We start from the raw sequence: 21,958 nt of genomic DNA on the forward strand, positions 1-21,958 counted from the left end.
GCACCATCTTCCATCTTTCTCTCTTCTAGGCTCAGATGAGCTCGGCTCTCTGCTTTCCAAGCTCCAATCTTGACCTAGCTGGCAAGCCCCTCCCTCCTTGACTCTCAGTCTTGGATTTTTTCAGCTGTCCCTTCTCTCTCAGCATCTTTCTCCTCTTCTTTTCTACTATCAGGGCTTCTTCTTTGTTCGCAAACACCCAGGCATCCTGAAGGAGGGCTCCAAGGTCAGGGTCAAGCTTCTGGAAGCCATTCTCTCCCACACACTCAGGTTCAGAGTTGGAGTCGTCTCTGACTCCCCTTTTGCTTTGCCTCTCACATCGACTCAATCACCAAATCCAGCCAAATCCCCCACAACCTCCCTGGTGTCTTGTTTCTGCCACCCTCCTCGCTGCCAGCTCCCCAATCCTGCCTCTTGTCTTCTCACACGTGGAAGTCCACAGAGGCATTCCACTCTATTCTACACACAGCAGCCAAGTGTCTTTCCAAGTGCTGCCTCCATCGCTGCGCACCCCAGCCCCACATCTTCAACTGCTCCTCTTTATTTTCAAGTCTACACGTCTTTGCTTCACACTACACACCCTCCCAATTCTGCAGCTGCAGTCGACCTTCACCCGCTGTCACCTCCCAGCACAACAGCCTCTACTCCAGTCAGTCTGATGGATTTGTCATCCACCTCTCTCACGTCTGCCTGCCTTTATCCCTCTGCTGCATCTCCCCCATCTCTCTATTTAATTACGCATAAGTCACAATCTCCACTGCACATGGGTGGGTAGGTGTAAAAGAGGGCAGTGGACAAGTTTAAGTGGATGCTGGCAATGACTGTTGGCCCCAAGTCAGGGCTCAGCAGGAAAAGGAGAGGACGGTGACATTTGCACAGCAAACTCCTCTCTAAGGGGACAGCCACTTATTAGCTCTGACCCACTGTTGTCATGCAGGAAGCCTGGCCCAGTGTCTCCAGATCCCCTAAATTTTCATGAGAAGTCAGAAATATGTATTCATTTGAAATCCATAATTTTAAAATATTAGCTTCTAATTCAAACATAAAATGTAATACAGGTCAACAAATTGTGGGCCAAAGAGAGCATCTCTGCCAAGTTGGATGTGGCCCAAAGGCTGCTAGTTTCAACCTCTGTTCCTAAACAACTCCTTGATCGAGAACCGTCTTCATGCTTTCCCCCCTGTGCTGGGTCCTCAGATGCTCCTGCTAATGTTAACCTCTCCGTTTCCTGCTCTCACACGCTCACTTAGTGTATCACTCAGCACTCGGAGGAGCTTTGTCATTCCATCGCATGGTCCCCTGTGAAACCACCTGCACTATTTCTTTCTTATCCCTTAACTTTTTATACCTTATCTCTTTGCAACTGGAGAACAAGCTCCTGGAGGACAGGGGCTGTACATCATGATTTCCTAAAGCCTTCACAGTACCTTCCAAAGTATATTCACAGACAGACACTTATTTAAGGGTGTAAGATGTATTTTGGCAGTTTCAAAAGTACAGACACTTTTTTAAAAAGAAATATCAGCCCCATTTCTTTGACAGCGCCTTGAACAATCTGTCATCTTATTCAGCCATACACTTCTGTGTAGGAGTAAGCTGTCTTCCATAGAGCTTTCCATAACATGCAAACTCCTATAACAAGCAACTTGTACAGTCTTTTACATTCATCTAGAACAAGGGGACAGAAGAGCCCAGCCAGCCTGGGTTTCCACCAAGGCTCCAACACTTCCTGTCCACGTGACCTTAGGCAACTCACAACCTCTCTGCTCTTGTTTCCTAATGTGTGAAAGAGGAAGGACAATAGCATCTACCTCAGAGGACCTGGGGGGAGAATTCAGTGAGCACATGTAAGGTACTTAGAACAGTATCCAGCACACAGTAGACAATAATTGTCAGTCAATATCATCTTAGGTTAGATAATAAAACTTACCTGCAGATAAAATCTGCTACTAAAATTTATAATCTATTTTAAAGAACACATGAGATTATTTCAGATAAATCAGAAGTAAAACAAACATTAATACTTTTAGGCTTACGCCCCAGCCCCTAGTGGCACTCCAGAACACCAAAACCATACCTGGAGGTGAAGCACTCCTGTACCACTGACCTTGGAGAAGGCTCACAGGTTAGCTCATCACACTAAAAATATTCTACATCCACATGCAGGTGGCTTCAGTGGCCTCACTGTTACTGGCCTGGAGTAGAGCCTCAATAATCACCATTTGTTAGAATAAATGAATAAACTGCTCCACTTATTATACTAGGCAATCTTGGTACCAGAGAGCTTCAAGTTTAGAATTTTCCTTGCTAAAATGTACAGGTAAAGATGTCTCTGTGTGTCCTCCCACTACAGCAATTATTAGGATCTCTGGGCGGATGCTCTGCTGCCTTGTTCTTTATATGACCTAACCTAATTAATTTCAAAATGAAAGGAAACACAATATGTTACGGTACTTGTGCCAATTAAGTAACTGTTAACTGAACAGTATGCACCTCATGGAGGCTCCAACCTAAAGGGTTGTATTTTTCTTAATTCCCTGACCTCAGCAGCACTAAGAAATCTCCTTTCCTAGCTGGAGTAGATTCCTGAAAAATACCTGGAACAGATCCCAGAATTTTCAGGTCACTTTCAGCTATTAAAAATCCATCCAGTTTAAAATACCAATCAAAGGCCCGAGGCAGGGTCTTCCCCAGGGATCCCTTGGCTTTGGGGTCCCGGGAAATGGGAAGAGGGCCTCACAAAGCCAAAGTGAGATTGCAGGCCTGTCCAGGTCTCTGTCTCTGCTGTTGACATCCTCCAATTTTTTTTCTTCGCCTGCTCTCTAGGTCTAGGAACAGCAATAAACTCATGCCTAAAACATTTCCTGCTTCTCGCGCAGAAGACATTTCTTACAAGCAACAGCCCCTGTCTTTGGGTGGTCTCCTCATTCCCTCCTTCTCCCGGGCCAGCCCACAGGAATGGAGTTGGGGAAGGGTGAGTGGTTAGTTCTTGGGTTTCCTCGCCCTTCCTTCATAAGGCCTAAAGCCTCTTGTTTCGAAGACAGGAGGAGGTTGGTGGAGGTAAACCTAACTGCCTGTGGTTCTTTCTTTCTTTTCCTGTCTGTCCTTGCTAATTCTACATCAGGCGGAATGACCTTGTCAGGGGATGCCAAGAGGCGGGATGATACACAAAATACTTAACAGGCAGGGAGGCCAACTGATCGGAACGGATGTGGTCTCAGGGCCGGAAAAGGGCCCTGGAGGCCCCTTGCTGTGCTCTCCAGTTGCTGGAAGGATCAGGGGGGCCCAGGGATGCTGGCAGAGTTGCTGCAAGCGTCCTCAGGGGGTTTGGGTCACAGCCTTTTTACTAACAAGAGGAAGTATTTTGGTATTTCAGTATCAGGACAGCTGTACTGGTGCAAACCAGCTGAACTTCACTCCTGCTTGTGGGAGCTCGTCAGTGTCCTGAGCAAAGTTGTCTCTGCCACACACTTCCTGATGTGAGAGACTGCCCGCGGCCTGCCTGCTGCTGCCCCCTCCTCATGACTGTTCCTTGGCTTCTTGCCTGATCAAGCTGAACGACTTCCTATTTGTCTAATTGACCCCTGGGAAACTCACACATCCTCATAGCCCCAAATAGAGATAGCAGCCAGCTATTGCAAGTCTCTCCCTGCTGCCCATTTCCTCCAGTTCTCTTTTGCCTGGTCAGACAGGCGAAAGGCAGAGCAACAACCTATGTCTTAAACACTTCTTGCTTCTCGCTGAAGAATGAGAAGAGACTTCTTGCAGGTACCACTCCTAGTCTTTTTTTTTTTTTTCAGTGAGGAAGATTGTCCCTGAGCTAACACCTGCACCAATCTTCCTCTACTTTGTATATGGGACACCACCACAGCACGGCTGATGAGCAGTGTGTAGGTCCGCACCCAGGATCTGAACCTGCGAATCCCAGGCCACTGCAGTGGAAACATACAAACCCAACCACTACACCACTGGGCCAGCCCCTCACCCCCAGTCTTTAAGAGGGGTTCCCTTAGAGTTATCTTCACTTTGCTTGATGGCGGCAGGGGTGAGAATGGAAAGCACTTCCTCTCCTTCCTCCTCAGGACAGCGTGAAAGGCCAAAATACTCCAGATGGCGGGAGAGCCTGTGATGCCCCACACCCACTGATGACTCGGGGGTAGCGTGGGCATGAGAGGAGAAACCCCTGGAGTGGCATGTGGGATAGCAGCTGGATTAGGCTGTCTCTATAAATCCCGATAGAAGGGACTGGCCCAAACTGCAGGTGGCTTCTTGGTGGCTTTCCTTTTGCAATGTGTGAATTTAAAGCTGTTTCTTCAGATTTCAGACAACAGCACCAATCCTGGGCAACAGGAAAAATCCTCCTCAATATCCTGTTCTATTTATTTAAAGAGGTGCCCAAAATAATTAAATATTATCTTTTGTTCAAGAAAAATGAACTTCCAATACACATGGAATAGAAAAGAAATGGAGGAAGCCTATTTCTCCCGGCGATTCTGTGGAGACACTGATGAATCCATTGTGTATGTATTGATGTCTAATTAGCAAGTGGGAAGGCTTGAGGATGCTATTGTAAAACACAGTCTATTAGCATTACGGCATCATATTCATGTGGTGCAAATAATCATGCGTGAAGATTTTCTTGGTAAATTATTTTTTAGCGACCTTGTTTCATCAAAAGCATACATTTTTACTTGGATGTTATAGGAAACTAAGTCTGAGTCTAAGCTGATTTGCTATAATTGGAATAGGCTTATTTCAGTCATTTTACCCCTTTAAATTATGATAGCAGCATTCAAACATCTGTTAAACCAGAGCATCTGTTTCATATTTGGGATGCGTCCCTACAAATTAGAAGAGTGTTCTTTTTAATGAGCTCTGATTTAATAGGGAATCCTTTTTTTATGACTGTTATGCTGAAGAAAGAAAACGAGACAAATTCATCTCTCTAGCACCCCCCACAGCAAAGTACCTCAAAGGTCCATACGTTTCTAACACAAAACTGTTGAATAAAGATATATTAATATTGACAGTTTGTTTTACAATTTAGTGTTGTTTAATATTTTAAAAACTTATGTATATCTTTGTGTATATGTGTACAAACACACACACATTTACACATCACCAGGAAATGCAGAGAGGGCCATATATTCATATTATTCAAGAAAAATAATCACTTCTTCCAAACAAATTGTCTTGACGATCCACATAGTCTTGACGGTGCTAGACAAGTTCATGACCTCATGGTTTCTCTAAGACTTGTTTACAACTCTAACTCCAAAGACACACTTGTAGCCACATCTTGACCATTTTGGTTCCATCTGAACTAGTACTTTGCCACTGACTCATCCAGTTCTTTTTTTTTTTTTTTTTTTTTTTAGGAAGATTAGCCCTGAGCTAACTACTGCCAGTCCTCCTCTTTTTGCTGAGGAAGCCTGGTCCTGAGCTAACATCCATGCCCATCTTCCTCTACTTTATATGTGGGACGTCTACCACAGCATGGCGTGCCAAGCAGTGCCGCCGTGTCTGTACCTGGGATCCGAACCGGCGAACCCCGGGCCGCTGAGAAGCGGAATGTGTGAACTTAACCGCTGTACCACCGGGCTGGCCCCTGACTCACCCAGTTCTTTTTCAAACTATTTCCTGTGGTCTTCATACGTTTTCTAGTCATTCATAGCCCTCTGTTTGGGTCTGAATTTGTCTTACACAGGAGGCATATCACTTGTCTGACAACAACAGGTCAGTTTGTTCCACTGTTTATACAGTTCTTTACTTTCTTGGGCCTTTGTATTTTTGTATTTCTAATTTGAATCTGGCTAGACTTTAAAAGTTTAATCTAAAGATATTGAAAACTCCTATATTTTTATGATATAAGCTACCGTAAAATTTTGAAAATGATAGGTCATCCCTTTAAGTTCAATAAACTACACAGGATTTATAAAAGAACCCTATCACTCCACAAAAAACTTAGAAGGAACTCATTGGAAGGAAGACAGAGAAGTGAGAAAACAGAAAAAGTTTAATATAAGAGATTGTGGTCGCCCATTTTGTACCTCCTAATTTGTCTCACCAAAGAGAAAACTATCACTACAGCGTCCTGGTGCTAAAGACATTTGTTTCACATGTTCCCTTAAGGCAGAGCGGTCGCAGCTTGGCAGAGAAAGCCATTGCTCCTGTCCAGGCTAGCAACAGCAGCTTCTAGCATCTTCCCCGCAACCCATCGCCCACCAAGGGAGGGCTCTGTCAAAACACATTGTCTACTTTGCCAAGGGAACAGTAGCATTTTACACCCACATCACATCAAATGTACAACGGATAGATGTCATAAAACCAGACTTTAGAACACGTCATTTGAGTTCTTCACTGAAAAAGACAAAAATTAAAACATCAACCACCTGGTTTGAAAGTAGTGCCTTCTGGGGATTTATAGATGTTATAAGAGAATCAGAGGAGAGGAAAATGACTGAGCTCATTAATCTGGGTTCAAGCTGGACTTATTTAACCAATCTGAGAGAGACAAAAACTGACCTTATTTTAAAATACTACCTGCGAAAACGATTTCGAAGGTTCCCCAGGTAACCTTTTTCAATGCTTAATGATTTTTAGAACCAAAATTCCTTTTTTCCTAAATTAAAGGTTAGCCCCCTTATTGTTGAAAATTAGATACAACAGACTTTCTGGTCCCAGGTGAGATGGTGCAGTCTGAGGAACACTGTTATGATTAACTTTTCTGCCATTTCCACTCTGCAGATCTCATCTCAATATATTCTTGGAAACTTGCCTCTGCCAGTTGAAAGAGCGCAGACTTTCCACAGCGTTTCACAGGTTCGGCACCACCCAACTGCGAAGTGTTTGATGAAATCTATATTGAAAACAATTCATACAAATAACATTAATTGTAATATCAGAATCTTTGCTTCCCATTCACACTCATTCAGGAACTTTCCTTAGTTTATGAGAACATCACTGCTCCCAAGAACCAAATAACTTTAAATGTGTCATGCTTGGGATTATAATTTTGAAACCAATTTTAGTTAACTAACCTCAAAAATAGTAACAAAAATCAGGTGTGGCTTGCTTGGGTGGCTTTTTAATGACGAGAGTATTATCTTGTATATTTCAGGCTTGAAACTGAACTCTATAACTTTAAAACAAGACATGCATTTCCATTTGTATATAAATACCAATTCATCAACTGGCCAAATATAAAAGAGACAGAATCATTTTGTATTTACCAAAGCAATTAGTTAATTTTTTTTAAGGAATATATTTGGGATTTCTGTGGAAAGACAGCATGAAGTCAGTCAACAAAAATTTCTTTAAGAATCCAATATAAACGTGGTAGGCAGCAGGACGGGAGCTCAGCAAGCTAAGAGTTTATATAAAACATTGGCCCTGGCTTTGTGAGTATGCTCTAAAGCACACGCAGATTGACCATCAAGACCAGAAGCCTAAATAAGTTGTACAGATAAGGACATGCACTGTAGTAAAACATTGATATATATGACATTACATTGACTGCATGCTCATCTGCAAATCTGGCTAACCAGCAGCCAGGCGCTGATAACAAGGAAGAGCACTTTGCTTTCTCATTTTTACATGAAAACTTCATTTTCAATTTCTTGCCTAACTCAGTAAAGAGCTGAGAAGGACATACATTCTTAAGGATCTTTACAAGGCATCTTTCTCCTGGAGAAGTTCTGTCATCATTAGAGCAGCGAGCTATGGTCTAAGCTTTTTATATTCTTTGTGATCCTGAATTCTTTCTCAGTTTAAGACGGAGGCATTTCTCAGTTCGGTTTAGGAGGCAATCCTGCCTTGTGACTACGTCCTTACAGGGGACCCCAAGACCCCCAGGGACTCTGTGGAGCTGCCAGCTCCAGGAGAGACGGGGTGCCTGCTGCTACAGGGAATTCTCCAAGAACACCTGCTGGACAAGAGGCCCTTGGAGAGTCAGAAGGGTCTAGTTTAAGAAAGTCTTAAGGACCTTTTCTTCCTAGGTGTTATCATTTTTAATAAAGTCCTTTCCTATTCATCTCAATCACTTTTTCTTTAGATCAACTTATGGGGCTCAATCTTTCTGAAGTTTGGAATGTCTTCCTCTAGGCGAATTTTCTCTGATATATGCCACTTCTACTTTTTCTAGACAAGTTGAATTCAATGACTCACCTTATCACTGGACTAAGAGAAACAAATACAGTAATACAATCCCCGACTCTCAGCGACTTGGGGGTACTGAACACCAGTGCCAGTCCCTGAACCAAGGTTGTGTAATAAGGACATGGCTTCTGTGTCAGACACACCTGCATTACTTTTTGCTGTGAGGACGTAAGCAAATAAGACGCTGAGCCTCAGTTACCTTATCTTCAAGATGAAAACAATAATGCCTGCCTTAGATTTTCTGTTAGTGAAGAGTGTGACACCATGCTGAGCCCATATTATGCTCTCAATAAATGGTGCAATTATTAGTAATAAGGATTTATCATTATTAACACTAATAAACAAACTCAGTACAATTCCAAATACTAGTTACACACTGAAATTGGAACGAAATTAAAAATTGCAATGTCAGAGGATAATTATTAAATTTAGTAATTTGTGGAGTACTAAATTTGTTGCATAATCATACAACACCCTCAAGAACCACTGAAGGACAAGCAGCTGTGTAACGCTGCAGACACTGTTTCTAGTTCTTCCACTGGCTCCCTCTGCTGTCACTTTCGTCCCTGTAGGTTTATCCTCCCTGATGCTTTGTGTGTGTTCACTACCAATTCCCTGGGCCCCGTGCAGCGCATGGCACACCGAGAGGCTCCCGGGGGAACTGCACAGACACACTACCTGCCATCTGAGCTCACGGACAGCTGTCTGACTCAAGGCTTGAGATTAACGGTTCCTTGCCTTTCAAAAGGAACCACCTACGTTTAGTAAGAACAGTTTTCCTCACTGCCTACAGAGGATTTTAGCCTATCTGCAGGTATAGGGCAGTATTTTAAATGCTCAAGGTTGCTGTAAGCCTGATTTCCAAAAAGGCTTTGACCGGGGGTGGGGGTTGGGGTGTGGGGGGGGGGGGGCGGTCAATATATTTTAGTAGCCCAATATTTCTAGAATCATCTAAGAATAAAATTTTCATTTAATGACTTAGAGGTAAGATACGCTTTCTAAGAATGTCTTTTGGCTTAATTTTTTTGGCAGGGGGCATAATTTTTTTTGGAAAACTGGACATACATTGATGTCTATGGCTGAGCCTTATCTTGATTCCTCCACAGCATTCAATGTGGCTGAGCATTCTTTTAGGAACCTCTTCTCTGGGCTTCCATTACCACATGGGTCCTGTTTTCCTCCCACCTCTCAAGTCACTCCTGTTGTTCTTTGCTAGCTGGTCTTTCTATGGTGATCCCTTAAACGTTTTTCCTCAGATTTCTGTCTTAGGGCCCACTCTCTCTTTATTTACACATTTTCTCTCAGTAATCTCATCTCCTCTGAGGGCTTTGATTATAAGCATAGCTTGTACCACACCGATCTGTTCCACCAGTGTTCATTCACCCCACTTTTTCTCTGTTTGAGAGACATATACATAGCCTTTCAATTAAGAACAATATAGCTAATTCATGTTTTATAATGACTGGTCAGCTAGTGGGGAGAAGCGTGTGTCATGTTACACTCCCAGGTGGGGGCACGAGTGGGCCATACTGCATCGTGCGTTCGTGGCTATGCTGTTGTTTATCTTCCTCCAGTTGGATGGTGCTTGCCAATCTGTTAACTCCACCGTGGTCTCTCCTTTGGTAATTGTGTAGAGTTCTGACAAACAGGGTGGGTGTGAGCGTAACTGAGGTACAGCAAAGGTGTTAAGAGAAATTATCACTCGGGATGTTAAACTGCTAATTTTATAGCTGCCTGAGGTGGGGGAGAGCACTACGGAAACAAGTGGTAAAGATCAAAAGCAGATTAAGCAATGGTGGAAGTCTTTTGCAATTATGAGGGGTATCATCAACATCGCAGCCTGGGAGGAAATGACCCATAATTATTGAAGGAATTAATGAATCAAAGAGCAAATGAACAATAGGAGACGACTGGTCTTTCTTATCTTAAAAGAAATATTAATGCTTCTCATAAAACACATAATACTTTCACACTGATTAGCTGCGGTGTGAGTATATGGTGTTTTTGTCGAGTGCAATACTCTGCAACATACTGAGCATTCCATCACGAAAATGAACACTTTAAATTTGCACCTATTGCTCGCATCCACCTGTGACAATACCTTAAATTTGATGAGATTATGGCCGTATTTATATTGACAAAGTAAATACCTTCTAAGGAAAGTTTTAATGTCCAAAGCTATTTGTTTAAATCATCCAGATTGGCTCTCTGTCTTCAAAGTCATTAAGTAATTTTTCAATGCAAAGATAGACTCTAGGTCTAAGAGTCGGCCACACAGCAGAGAAGAGAATAAGTGGACTGGTCACGGAGCTCAGACTTGTTAAATAAAGGGAGACAACGGTGCCCTTCCGGCATTACATTTGGCCATTAGTCTCCAGTAAATGAGACTGAAAAGTGACGGATGGGTCCCTCGATCAGTAAACAACAGGTGATGCAGACAGGAAACTCACACAGATCAACTCAACGGATCAGAGCCTGGAAACAGTGACGGCCCTTCAGAGGGGCCATGCTGAATCTAGGTGAATCCTGAGCGTCAGTGAGGAAGCGGAGACAGCTTGAAATGGGGGGAGGGGGGGAGAGGCTTTGAACCCTGTATTTCTTTCCAGATCTCGTAGAGCAGATATATTTTTCTCCGTCTAAATGTAAACATTCATGAGGAACCTACAAACAATATGTTCTTTATTCAGTTTCATGGTTCCATATAGGTTAACTTCAAGGGGTTTTTAAACTATTAGATTTGGTTAGGAAGGAAAAATATCCTTCTCAGCTTGCAAGGCAGAGACCCAGGACTTGATGTGAAAGAAAAAAACATTTTAAACTTAAAGAAATGCCCAGGGTTTGCTGTTTGTTAAAAAGTGTGTTTCTAGGCTAATTATATTACATGATAAATGACCCATTGCCAAGAGAAGGTCTAGCTAATCTCTTTGTAGATTTATGAATGTTTGTCAGTGAAATTAGCAGGAATGGTCTCTAGGAATCTCCCATGCCTGATCTTAAAATATTACAAAGCTAAACATTTTTAAAGAGTAAATTGTTTCCTAAATTATATAAACATACACTTTTCTCTTAAGTGTACATAATATAGGACTGAGAATCCCTCTGAAAAGGGATGGGGGTATTAAGTGGCCCCCTGGGTAATTTCCTATTTTATATCTATCCCTTCCTTACTTCACCCCTACCCTATGAGGTCCCAGAGAGACTAGGAGGCGCCTTAACAACGACAGTTTAATAACTCAGGGTTAAAATGATCAACTATAGAGCAGCAGTCTCAAACTGTGGTTTCTTAATAGGAAACTTGTTGGAAATGCAAATTCAGGCCCCACTCCAGATTTAATAAATCAGAAACTCTGGGGTGGAGCCCAGCCATCTGTGTTTGAACGAGCCTTTGAGGTGACGGATGTATTTGCCAGTTTGAGAACCTCTGCTATAGACTAATTAGAATGAGAATTTCAAGAGTTTGTGTTTTTTCAAAGGTGATGGGTGTGTTATGAAATAATTATAAGAGCTTTAGGGCTACGATCATAGTTAGTAATTAGAGCCTATTCTATTTCTACTACAATGTATATGCTCATAGCAGATTTTAGCAGATAATTTTATTAGTTCATCTAGTTAGCTCTTGTTTAGTTTTCAATAAACCAGCCCAGAATGGGCTGACAACATGGTCAGATCATGAGATGTTAAAGACTGACACTTAGGGTTCTCTTGGGTCAGCTGAGGAAAGTGAGTAGAGAGGTTATACATCCTCAGAGAAACATGTATTTCTCTTTTATAATCACATAGAACATTTGCAGTTCAATAATCATGTTATGTAATAATTTGCTTAGGAATGAAAAGTGTTCATATTATCAAACTGTGCAAAATATAACTAGGAAAAATAATATAGTGAGTTGCGAGGGGGAAGTGCATTTGATTCTAGGGCAAAACATCTTATTCTGGTTTCTCCATCATGCATGCCTCCCTGTGTTATGATGCTGTGAAACAACTCCCAATAAGTTTTCAAAATAACAATTTTTTTTAAGCTTCCTCAAATCTTGTATATGTCCCATGGTCAAAACCCAAAAGCCCTCAGAAGTGAGGCGTGACATCTGGAAATGTGTCCTTGTACAACTCCCAAGAGAAGGTTCTCTTCTCTACACAAAAACCTTCTCGTGCTTTGAGGAACCAGCATACGGAGCAGCAAGGACAAACTTAATTTGTTTCACAGAGGCATGGAACCTCATTCTCCAGAATCACAGGACAGCAGCTGTTACACCACCAAACTGGGCACTCAGAGCTGCCCAGGGCTTCAGCAGCTCCTAATAAATCTGAAGATGGGATCACTTAAATAACAATCACGCTCTGAGTGGCCTAACTGTTAGACACAGCCAGCCGAGATATCCCACACTGACACTGTAAGTGAGGTTGAAGATCTTGGCGGTCAATGCATCCGTAAATATCAGGTGTGTCAAAGATGAGCCAGCACCTTCCTAATATTCATGGTACAGACTGTAGAATTTAATCGAACAGAATATACAGTGAATACACAGTTTGGAAGGAAATTTTCTAAAAAGTTGCATGGAACTGGCTCAAGGATCAACATTAAAAATAAATCTAGCCACTGTGCCAAAATTCTTTTTTCACTCTTGAAAAAATTATTCATATCAAATAAATGGATGTCAACAACTGGAGGAAAGCAAGGAAGTATTAAACAAAACTATTTCCCCAGACAGTGAAAATAACAGCCTGTTTATCACAATGAAAAATTATAATAAAATCTTAATTTATTCAGATTCATCAAGCAAATTGTTCTTCATGAAATGATAATATTATACGGTATTTTCGTTACCAGTTTTATAGAATAGCCCTAGACAGTGAAAGCAAATACTGCAGCAGAGAAAGCAAACAGATGAGCAGGTGGTGTGGAGACGGAGCTTGACACAAGTGTCCTAAGAAGCAGCAGCATTTTTTTTTTTAATATAAGAGCTGAAAGTGATTTTTTCTCATTTTCAAAGTAAGATGCTGGGTTTTCTCCTGCCAAAAGGATATCATTTTACATTTCATTTATGCAGCACTCTTTATTCAAATGAATCAAAGTGCTTCAATATATCAATATTAAACAGAACAGTCCTGCTCGCCATTTTCTCTCAGCCTTATAAAAAACTGCTTCGTTTATGATATGCATTTTTTAGTTGGAATTCATAAAAAGGAATAAGGGGAAAGACCTACAGCAGACGTCATCATATTTTTACGAACTGTGCACACCTTCCTGTTTGTCAGACAGTGCTCATTAGAGACGAGCATAGGGTTGAGGCTAGAGGTTTGCGGCAAATTTGGCCTCCTCATCACACTAACCCAGAAAACGCTCTCGAGTCTGTGATCTCTGACTGGCTGAGAAACCAAAGAAACCTGAGATCTTGAGAGAGCCAACCTGATCTAGGCCTGAGATTAAACACTAATAAAAATACCGGCTGGAGCGACACCGCATCAAAGGTAAGCACCGATCATTAACAGCTCGCAGTCCCAACTGCATTCGCTGTGAGGGTTATTCATGAACTGTGGCAGCTAACTTCACTACTGGAAAAACTTAATAAATCGAAATCCTATGTCCTTCCTGTTGACAGCAGTTTTTGCAAGCTTTTAGAACAAATTAACCACAAGGTAAAATGAAATAAACGAATTAGTGGAAAGTGACTCTTCTGAAGGAACTCTTTAATGAATGCTCATACAATGGATATAAAATTTGGAGCTGATCTACGATTACAGCAAAGGCAGCAAAACACACTAAGTGTTCTGTGATATGTATTATGTTGGTAATGTCAAGAGGTATGCCCAAGTTCAAAAACTCCATTCCAATACCTCCTGAGCTCGCTAAGTTTTCTGAGCCCAATAAGCATTTAAAAAGAAGGCCATACCTCTGCAAATTGAAACAAGGCTGATGCTTGACACTGTTTCGAAGGAGCATCAGGGTGGGATGTACTTGAAGATATCTGCAAGGAAACAAGTAATTTTTAATGCATAAGGACATTTTCCCATATTGGATTAATAAATTCTGCCATATATTCCCAATGCAGACACTGATAAAGATTAAGACATGAGTCATCACCCTCAATCTCTTTTCGAAGAACAGTATAAACGATAAAGGAAGACAAAGGCCATGTTTCTAAAAACAGATGACTGGAAAGAACAAAAAGACCGAGTCTGGCTCATTTGCCATGTCTTGTGTGACATTATCAGGTATACGTCACAAGCACTAGTTGAGAAGACCTGTTGAGATGAATTTCCTTATTTCAATGGATCTTTTAAAATATTATTAAGAGCTGGAAGCTGCAAGTGGAGCCAGACACTCTCTCTCTTCCCTAACCCACGGCCCCCGAGCTGGTCTCTGCTTAGCAGCAGCTGTGAAAAGCCTGTGGCTGTGGGTCAGGGCATCTGGGATGGAATCGCAGCTCTGCTCTCGCTAGCTACATGATCTTGGACAGCTCAACCAATCTTTCTGGGACTTATTTTCCCAAGTGTAAATTGGTGATGATGATGATGATGATAATCCCCATTTCACAGGATTATAGTGAGAAGAAGATAAGCCACAGAATATACTGTCTGCACGGCACCAGAACTCCATGAAGTTTTCAATGAATATGAGCAACATCTCTTTCTTTTTTAACACCATACATCTTCCTCCCCAAATACACACACACACTCTCTTCAGGTGTCTGGCAGTAGATAGAAGATCCTGCCACACCATACCTGGTTGGACCAGGAGACCTTTTGCTTCCACTTGGTAATTACAGTAGCCTCATTAAAAGTCTGCTCTGAGGGCCAGGTGGAAATACTTTTCAAGGATGTTTTGAGAACAAGATCAGTTATCAATTTTGGTTCCAAAGTGAACAAAACTTCTATCCAGTTACAAAATAGAGTGAAAGCTAGTCACAAGAGCAAAAACCCCTGGGCATTATTAATTCTGCCCATTCCCAGCCCCAGAAAGTCTTTTTTTTCAATTAATTGTGCCCACCAACTCCATCACAGGGTACCTACTAAGCAATAAAGGCACCTCAATCATAACTCTTCCATCACAGAAATCAGTTTTTCATCTTAAGTTAGTTAGAAAAACAATGGAGGCAGCTGGTGATACAGTATCAAAGTGATTTTTAAGGATGAGAAAGAATTAGTAAAGAGACTGATAGAATTATTGACTTTATTCACTGCTAAAGCCATTAGGAAAATTTTAATTCCACTCTATCTTTTGAATTGGACCTATAAGCATTTTTAAAATAAATGTCAGTAAAAAGAAAAAAGATCTCCCAGAACCTATTGAATAAACTAGATATAAACAAACTATAGTGAATGGGTAAGATTTAACCAAGTGCTTTTGAAGACATTTGAGGGGAAAGTTGTAGAATTCTCCTTGGTCAAACCATAAAACTTATTTCAAAAGACCACCATTTGCAAGTTGTGGCAGACAGCAAATATGAATCCACAAGGATTTTCCTGAAGTCCTAGGAATTATAAACTGGGTGGGTCTAACTTCAGACATCACTTTTCATTCCTAGCAACCCTCTATAAAAGTTAAATAAAATAAACAGTTTATGTAAGGGGAAACACCTAACCTACCATATATTTCTTCAAGAATTAAATCAGACAGTGAACAAAACAGAACCAGTGGCATAAACCACCTAGATTTTTGAAAAGCATTTCACAAGCTTCTAAAGGAAAGGATGTTTTTATGAATGAATATTGAGATAAAGGAGGTATCCAGTTAATGACATGAATAGAGAACGTCTGAAGAAAGATTAGGGACCCTTGATATAAAAGCAATAGGGTCAGGGATCTCTTTGGAATCTTCAGTATGCTGTAGAAGCCACCAAAATGCACATATGTCAATACAACCAAAATTTCATATGAAATTTTAGAAATTTCATTAGATCTTTAAGGTTCAGGGATCACTGGCTAAGCATTTCTGCTTTCAAAGTTGGGACCAACATTACTTAACATGTCCATAACTACCGTAGAAAAGGGAGGTGCAGAGGGAATCCTCTGTTCCATTAAATTCTTGAGGAAATGATATACAAACAATTGGAATTCATGGCACATCTCACACAGGCAGAAAGAAAAGTGACCGATAAGGAGTAGCATGTCAGCAAGTATATGTTGTAACATTCTGGTGATATCAGCAAGGCATTTAGGCACATTATAAACAATGCCTTAAAAAGAATGGCCTAATACGCCAGTGTGAAAAGCAGTTTTGCCAATGAAATACTAAGAACCACCAGGAAAGAACACCAGAGAGGAAAAAAAATCTGAAACTAAAAATATGCTCTTCTTGTACAAAACTGTAACCCAGTGGCCAAATGCTCCGAAGGATGGCAGGGTGAGAAAAGGTCTAGTGAAAGACAATTCAAATGATCAAGGGGGGGACCACGTGGTTTAAAATTTAGAAAAAATTAATCAATGATGGCTCCATATTGAGTTCTAGGGTAAATGAAGATATTTCGGGAAGCAGTCTCAACCTTTAGACTTGATATCAAGGATAATGTGCTTTTCCATGTCATCTCTTTGAATCAATGCTAGAGATGTATCAAGCTCAACAGGTTTGACACAAGACGTAAGACTCTGAAAACTGCCCACTGCATACTAAAGTTTCAGTTAAGAGAAAAGGGTACTTAAAAAAAAAAAAGGAATGCATAGCCAATAACCATGAGTTGATTCTGTCTTCTGATTTAACACCTGTTAAATTAACGCCTGACAAACGACTCAGTTGTAACAATAACTCAATTATACTCTTAACTTTACTATCCATGAATAAAAATTAGTGATGAGCTTTAAGTGTAATAATATTTACTATTTACTATGTAATAATTACTATTTACTATGACTTAATAATTAGCTTCTATGAACAGACATATAGTTATTCCTTCATTAAGAGACTCTGGTGTTCCAAACCATCTTTCCCAAAATTTGATTCCATTTTCCCATTTATCGCTACTTAAGCTAAGTAGAGTTCTTCGTCGCTTTAAGTTTCAGCGATCAGCCCAAATTCAGGCTAACTTGATAATTTCCTCACTGCACATAAGCTGTAATGTATTACCTCAGCAAACTGAAACAATGGGGACTTCTGACGCAATTCAGGGGATTCTGAAACATCAGGCCTGCAAGTGCCAGAAGACACCTGAAAGAAAGAAGATACATGAGGCATCACAGAGTGGGTTCTGGAAGACAACAGAAGATAAATATACCGAAAACGTTCCTATTTGAGGAAAAAATGGTTCCGATTCCCACAATTTGAGACAATACTGTGAGAAAAAAGTAGTTGTATTCTATAGTTTTATATGAGAAGCCACTCAACTGCAAATAATGCCATAAATAGTAGGATAATGCATTTTAGAAAAGTTAATATTCACCTAAGTGATGCCCGTTTGATCTGCTGGCTTTCTGTCACCAAACCAAAAGAACAGCTACTTCTTCCACGTTCTGTGTTTCCCCAGGATGTCATGTCCCCAGACTACATGAACACACACAAGATCTGATAATATAAATCTTTCGGGAAAACAAAACTAAAATCAAATGCTTGTTTTCCAGGATTTTCACGTGTTTATACACAAGCCTCAATCTTAGAAAGGTTAGCATTTATCTAAGAGAACTTTTTTATAACTTCTATTTTCCTTTGCACCATTTACCATGTTGGGTAAACATTTAAAGCTCTGCTATCTTCATTTGCCATCTTCATTATTAACACAAGTTACAGAAACACCACTGGTTTTTAAAAAATTCTCACTACTAGTCAAGTCTTCTTTTCAGGATACACATTTCCTCTTCTATCTCATCACTAAAATTGGCCCATTTCTGCATTTGGGTAACATAATCACATAGGTAACCAACCGTAATTCAATGTCACAGGAGTCCCAATGTTAGCAAGGGAAGGATTTCATTATTGCTGTCATCTAACCCTTTTTACAGATGAAGGAAATTAGGAACAACACTCAATAATCTTATTCTTTATCTTCATGGCACTTGGCACTGATCACCATAAGACAAAAATATCTGTTTATTGGGCATCTTCTCTCAGTGGCTTTGTTTAATGCAGAATCCTAACACTGCCTGGGCACGACGTAGATACTCAACAAATATGCTAAATAAACTAAATGAAAGTTGACAACAAGTATTCTAAATCCCAAATGAGTGTGTGTTCTCCCCATCAATCCCATCTTCCTGAATGACAAGGTTAGGGAGTCTTAGGGAAAAAGCTATCTTTCACTACAGAAGAAAAACAGTTAAGAAGTTAAAAATACTTTTTAAGAACATGTTTCTGAGAACAAAATAATCCAAGTTCATCACCGAAAATCTGAAAAAAACAAAAAACAAGATACTGAAGAAAAGTCACCCACAGTGTTATCTTCTAAAGATAAACTGTGACTATTCCATGCACATTCTTCCAGTTGTATACGTAGATAATTTTTCCAACAAAAGTTGGACTTTGTACTATAGATATAGAATGTTCTTTTTTAACAACACATTAACTTCCCTGTGTTATTAAACCTTTTCCAACGTAATTTTAATAGCTGCATGTGATTAGATTCAATGGTTGAATCCTACGGAAAGTGCTGAGAATCACCCAGGCTGCATTCCTAAAAACAGATTTTCTCACCAAACTTCTTTATTAGACAGCGAAGACATGTTTCTCTAACAGTGTCACAGGCCATCGGGCAGAAGCAGGCATCTGAAATTTTAATTGTCACCTTTGGATCTGAAAGAGTAATGGCCCCTTCTTCCACTGATAAGCTCCACAGAGAAGGTGCGGCAGCCTTAATTAATTTGCTACCTGTGGTTTGGCTGCCAAAGCCTGACTCTGTTACTGTCATTGACTATTTGACAAATTGTATGCCAAATGGCTCAAAAGTGTTTTTATTTGTTTCCCAAGAATGGGAAGCCAAGGAGACACAAAATGCACTAAAAAGAAGGCCAATGAATCCTGAAATTACTAGCCACAAAAAAAATTCCTTTTTTGGAAGGAATACTTGAACAAAATATATCTTTATATTATAATTTAGGGAAAAAATCAATATTATCCTGGTTTATCAAGAAATCCTGGGGCTGGCCCGGTGGTATAGCAGTTAAGTGCACGCACTCCACTTCAGTGGCCCAGGGTTCACAGGTTCAGATCCTGGGCATGGACCTACGCATTGCTTATCAAGGCATGCTGTGGTGATGTCCCACATATAATAGAGGAAGATGGGCACAGACGTTAGCTCAGGGCCAGTCTTCCTCAGCAAAAAGAAGAGGATTGGCAGTAGATGTTAGCTCAGGGCTAATCTTCCAAAAAAAAAAAAAAAAAAAAGAAATCCTGTGTGGTTAGCCCCTAGATATCTTGGTAAATAATCAAAACCCGATTTAAAATCAAGCCTAGGACTAAATGAAAATTATAAAGTGTCTTTATAAATCTTTAATAATGTAGGTTGTACACGTGACAGAAATCTATGAAAAGATATTTGGAATTAAACATATCATTTAGGGTAATACACTGCATATAGCCTATATAATATATATTCTTATTTCACTTCCCACAATGCATGAGAATAGTTACCATTTACCCTAGGGCTTAATTAGAGTTCATATTAACTGTAAGAAAAAAAGTCCATTTTCTTGTAAGTCCCATTTATAGATTACTTAACCGTAACTACAAATCAAGTCACAAAGTTTTAAAGTTAAATGAGACCCTTTGCAAATCACTGGGATGGATGGTCTTAAACAAAACTTTCTATTTGAATGGAGAATTCAAATGTAAGTGATTATCAAGGCATCTGTAATCCTGCACATGATAAGTCAATTGCACTACGCAATCAAAGCAGTCTGTGCACGCATGTTCATGATCACCACGCACCTGACGTACAGCAGATGCACAAGGCATACCCATTGACTGACTTGATTCTGTGTGTGTGTGAATATCAAGAATCTCAATGACCTGGCCAGGAATTGCACAACAAAGGCTGTTCAATGGTTAAAAGAGCAGTAACAGAGGCAGTGAGGCTGTGCATTTTACTGGATGACACCCTCTCTCCAAACCTAGTTACTCTTACTTTAAAGCACTGTGGACTTAGCATAATCTTCAGTGCATTACAATGGAAACAGCAAAAATCAGGAGCCAGGAGAACTGGGTTACTACTAAGCTGCATGGTTATCTGACTCGAGTCCACAGCAGAACAGAAGCAGCCAGTCAGGAGGGCCAAGAGAGGGGTGAGAAAAAGGAAGAGCGTTGCAAAAGAAACAGTGCCAGCTGCAAGAAGACACCGGGAGAAGACAGAAGAACTGTAAGAACAGACAGAAATGTGTTCCACAGCACTCTAGTCGGTCTAAAAGGAACGAAGGTAGGGCAAATAGCCCAGAGTTCCTCCGGAGGCACCCGTTCACTCAGTAATTAATATTTATAACTATGATTCCAAGTTGTCAAGATAAGGATAATTATAAAATATATCCTTTGTTAAAAGGCAGAAATGCATGATACATGCTACACATATTCCCATCTAAAATTTCAAAATGTAAAAATGGTTCAATGACACGGAAAATGTGTACATGCAGAATTCACTTTTGACTGCTTGATAAATATGGCACCCAATGCAGGTGTGTGTATTTGTGCAAACACCAATATGCATACACGTTTGGTAAAGAAATCTCAGATTCTCTCCACACAAAAGGAGGAGGGTATTTCCCACAAAAGGCTCCTGTTGAAGTAATGTTATCAGTCAGACGGTCCCAGACCCTGTCGTCTTGCTGTCTGTATTTATAGCACTTGAAATTCCTTACTAGGTGGGGTGTGTTTTTTACGATAAACATCTCCTCCTCAATATCCATTCCTATGCTAGATCCAGCTTACTTTCTAAATACAGCAGAATATAAAAGAGTCAAAGATATCTGTTCACTAATTAAGAGTTAAGAAAAGACACTAAATAAGCAGAGGTTAAATAAAGGGAGGAAAAAACCCAAGAAGCTGCTTCTAGAAATACTCACTGAAATAATCCCTAACGCCACTAGGTGTAGCTGTCTGCCCAAGAAAGCAAACAGCTCAAGGGGTGTTACAAAGTTTTGTTAACCACATAGTCAACTTCCCTTAAACCCAATCTTCTCTGATTTAGCTGTAATTCTCAATAGCCGAGGAAGGGCAATGATTAGTATAATTAACAATTATGACGAAGCAGCATTTTTTCACAGGTGCAATTCAGACTGTGAAAACTGCAGACAGAAACTCGATCCAGGCCCCTGATATAAAACAGACCAAGCCAGTAAGACGCGGTTTGGAAACCCAGATTTCATCAAGAGCCCGTTACTGCTTCTCAAGGCGCAAGACCACAGCCAGCACAGCTGAACTGCGATGAACACAGTCCACCAAAGGGGTAAGAACACCGGCTGTAGGTGAACTACACACTCCAGCCCTCGCTGATTCAAACACTCACTGATTACTCACTTCTTCCACAGTCAATCAACATCTATCGCGTGTCAGCCACAAAAACTGCTGCTTTCAAGAAGCTTACATTCATTCCACTTGCATGCATTTTGTGCTGGGGAATGAAATGATGACTAGGAGAATGTGTCTGGCCCTTAAGTTGCTTACAATTCAAGTGTAGGGGACAGGTACACATGTAAGAACTAAGTGCATCCTGGTGGTGGAATATTATGGGGTCCATGGGAGGACAGAGCAGCCTTTGTTCTTTCGGATGCCTGGAAGCCAAGCAACACCTGAGATATACCTACAAGCAGCACCAGAACTGGAAATGATGGGGTAACAGCAGGAGGGAAAGGACGGAGGCAAGTGCCCCGTGTGTGTGAGAAACAGTGACTT

General features: G+C 40.7%; 1 protein-coding gene across 35 annotated transcripts in view; it reads right to left on the minus strand.

Annotated features, from left to right (window-relative positions):
- Positions 1–21,958, minus strand: part of BBX (BBX high mobility group box domain containing) — a 263,097-nt gene that overhangs the window by 45,111 nt on the left and 196,028 nt on the right. For all 35 annotated transcript variants that reach the window (XM_023623822.2, XM_070242885.1, XM_023623825.2 and 32 more), the window contains 3 exons: positions 17,216–17,296; positions 14,046–14,120; positions 6,776–6,856 (listed from right to left, as the gene is read on the minus strand). In XM_023623822.2, coding sequence (XP_023479590.2) covers positions 6,776–6,856; positions 14,046–14,120; positions 17,216–17,296 — 237 coding nt within the window. The remainder of the gene's footprint in view (positions 1–6,775; positions 6,857–14,045; positions 14,121–17,215; positions 17,297–21,958) is intronic.

This window comes from Equus caballus, chromosome 19 (genome assembly GCF_041296265.1).
Source record: "Equus caballus isolate H_3958 breed thoroughbred chromosome 19, TB-T2T, whole genome shotgun sequence".
Taxonomy (NCBI): domain Eukaryota; kingdom Metazoa; phylum Chordata; class Mammalia; order Perissodactyla; family Equidae; genus Equus; species Equus caballus.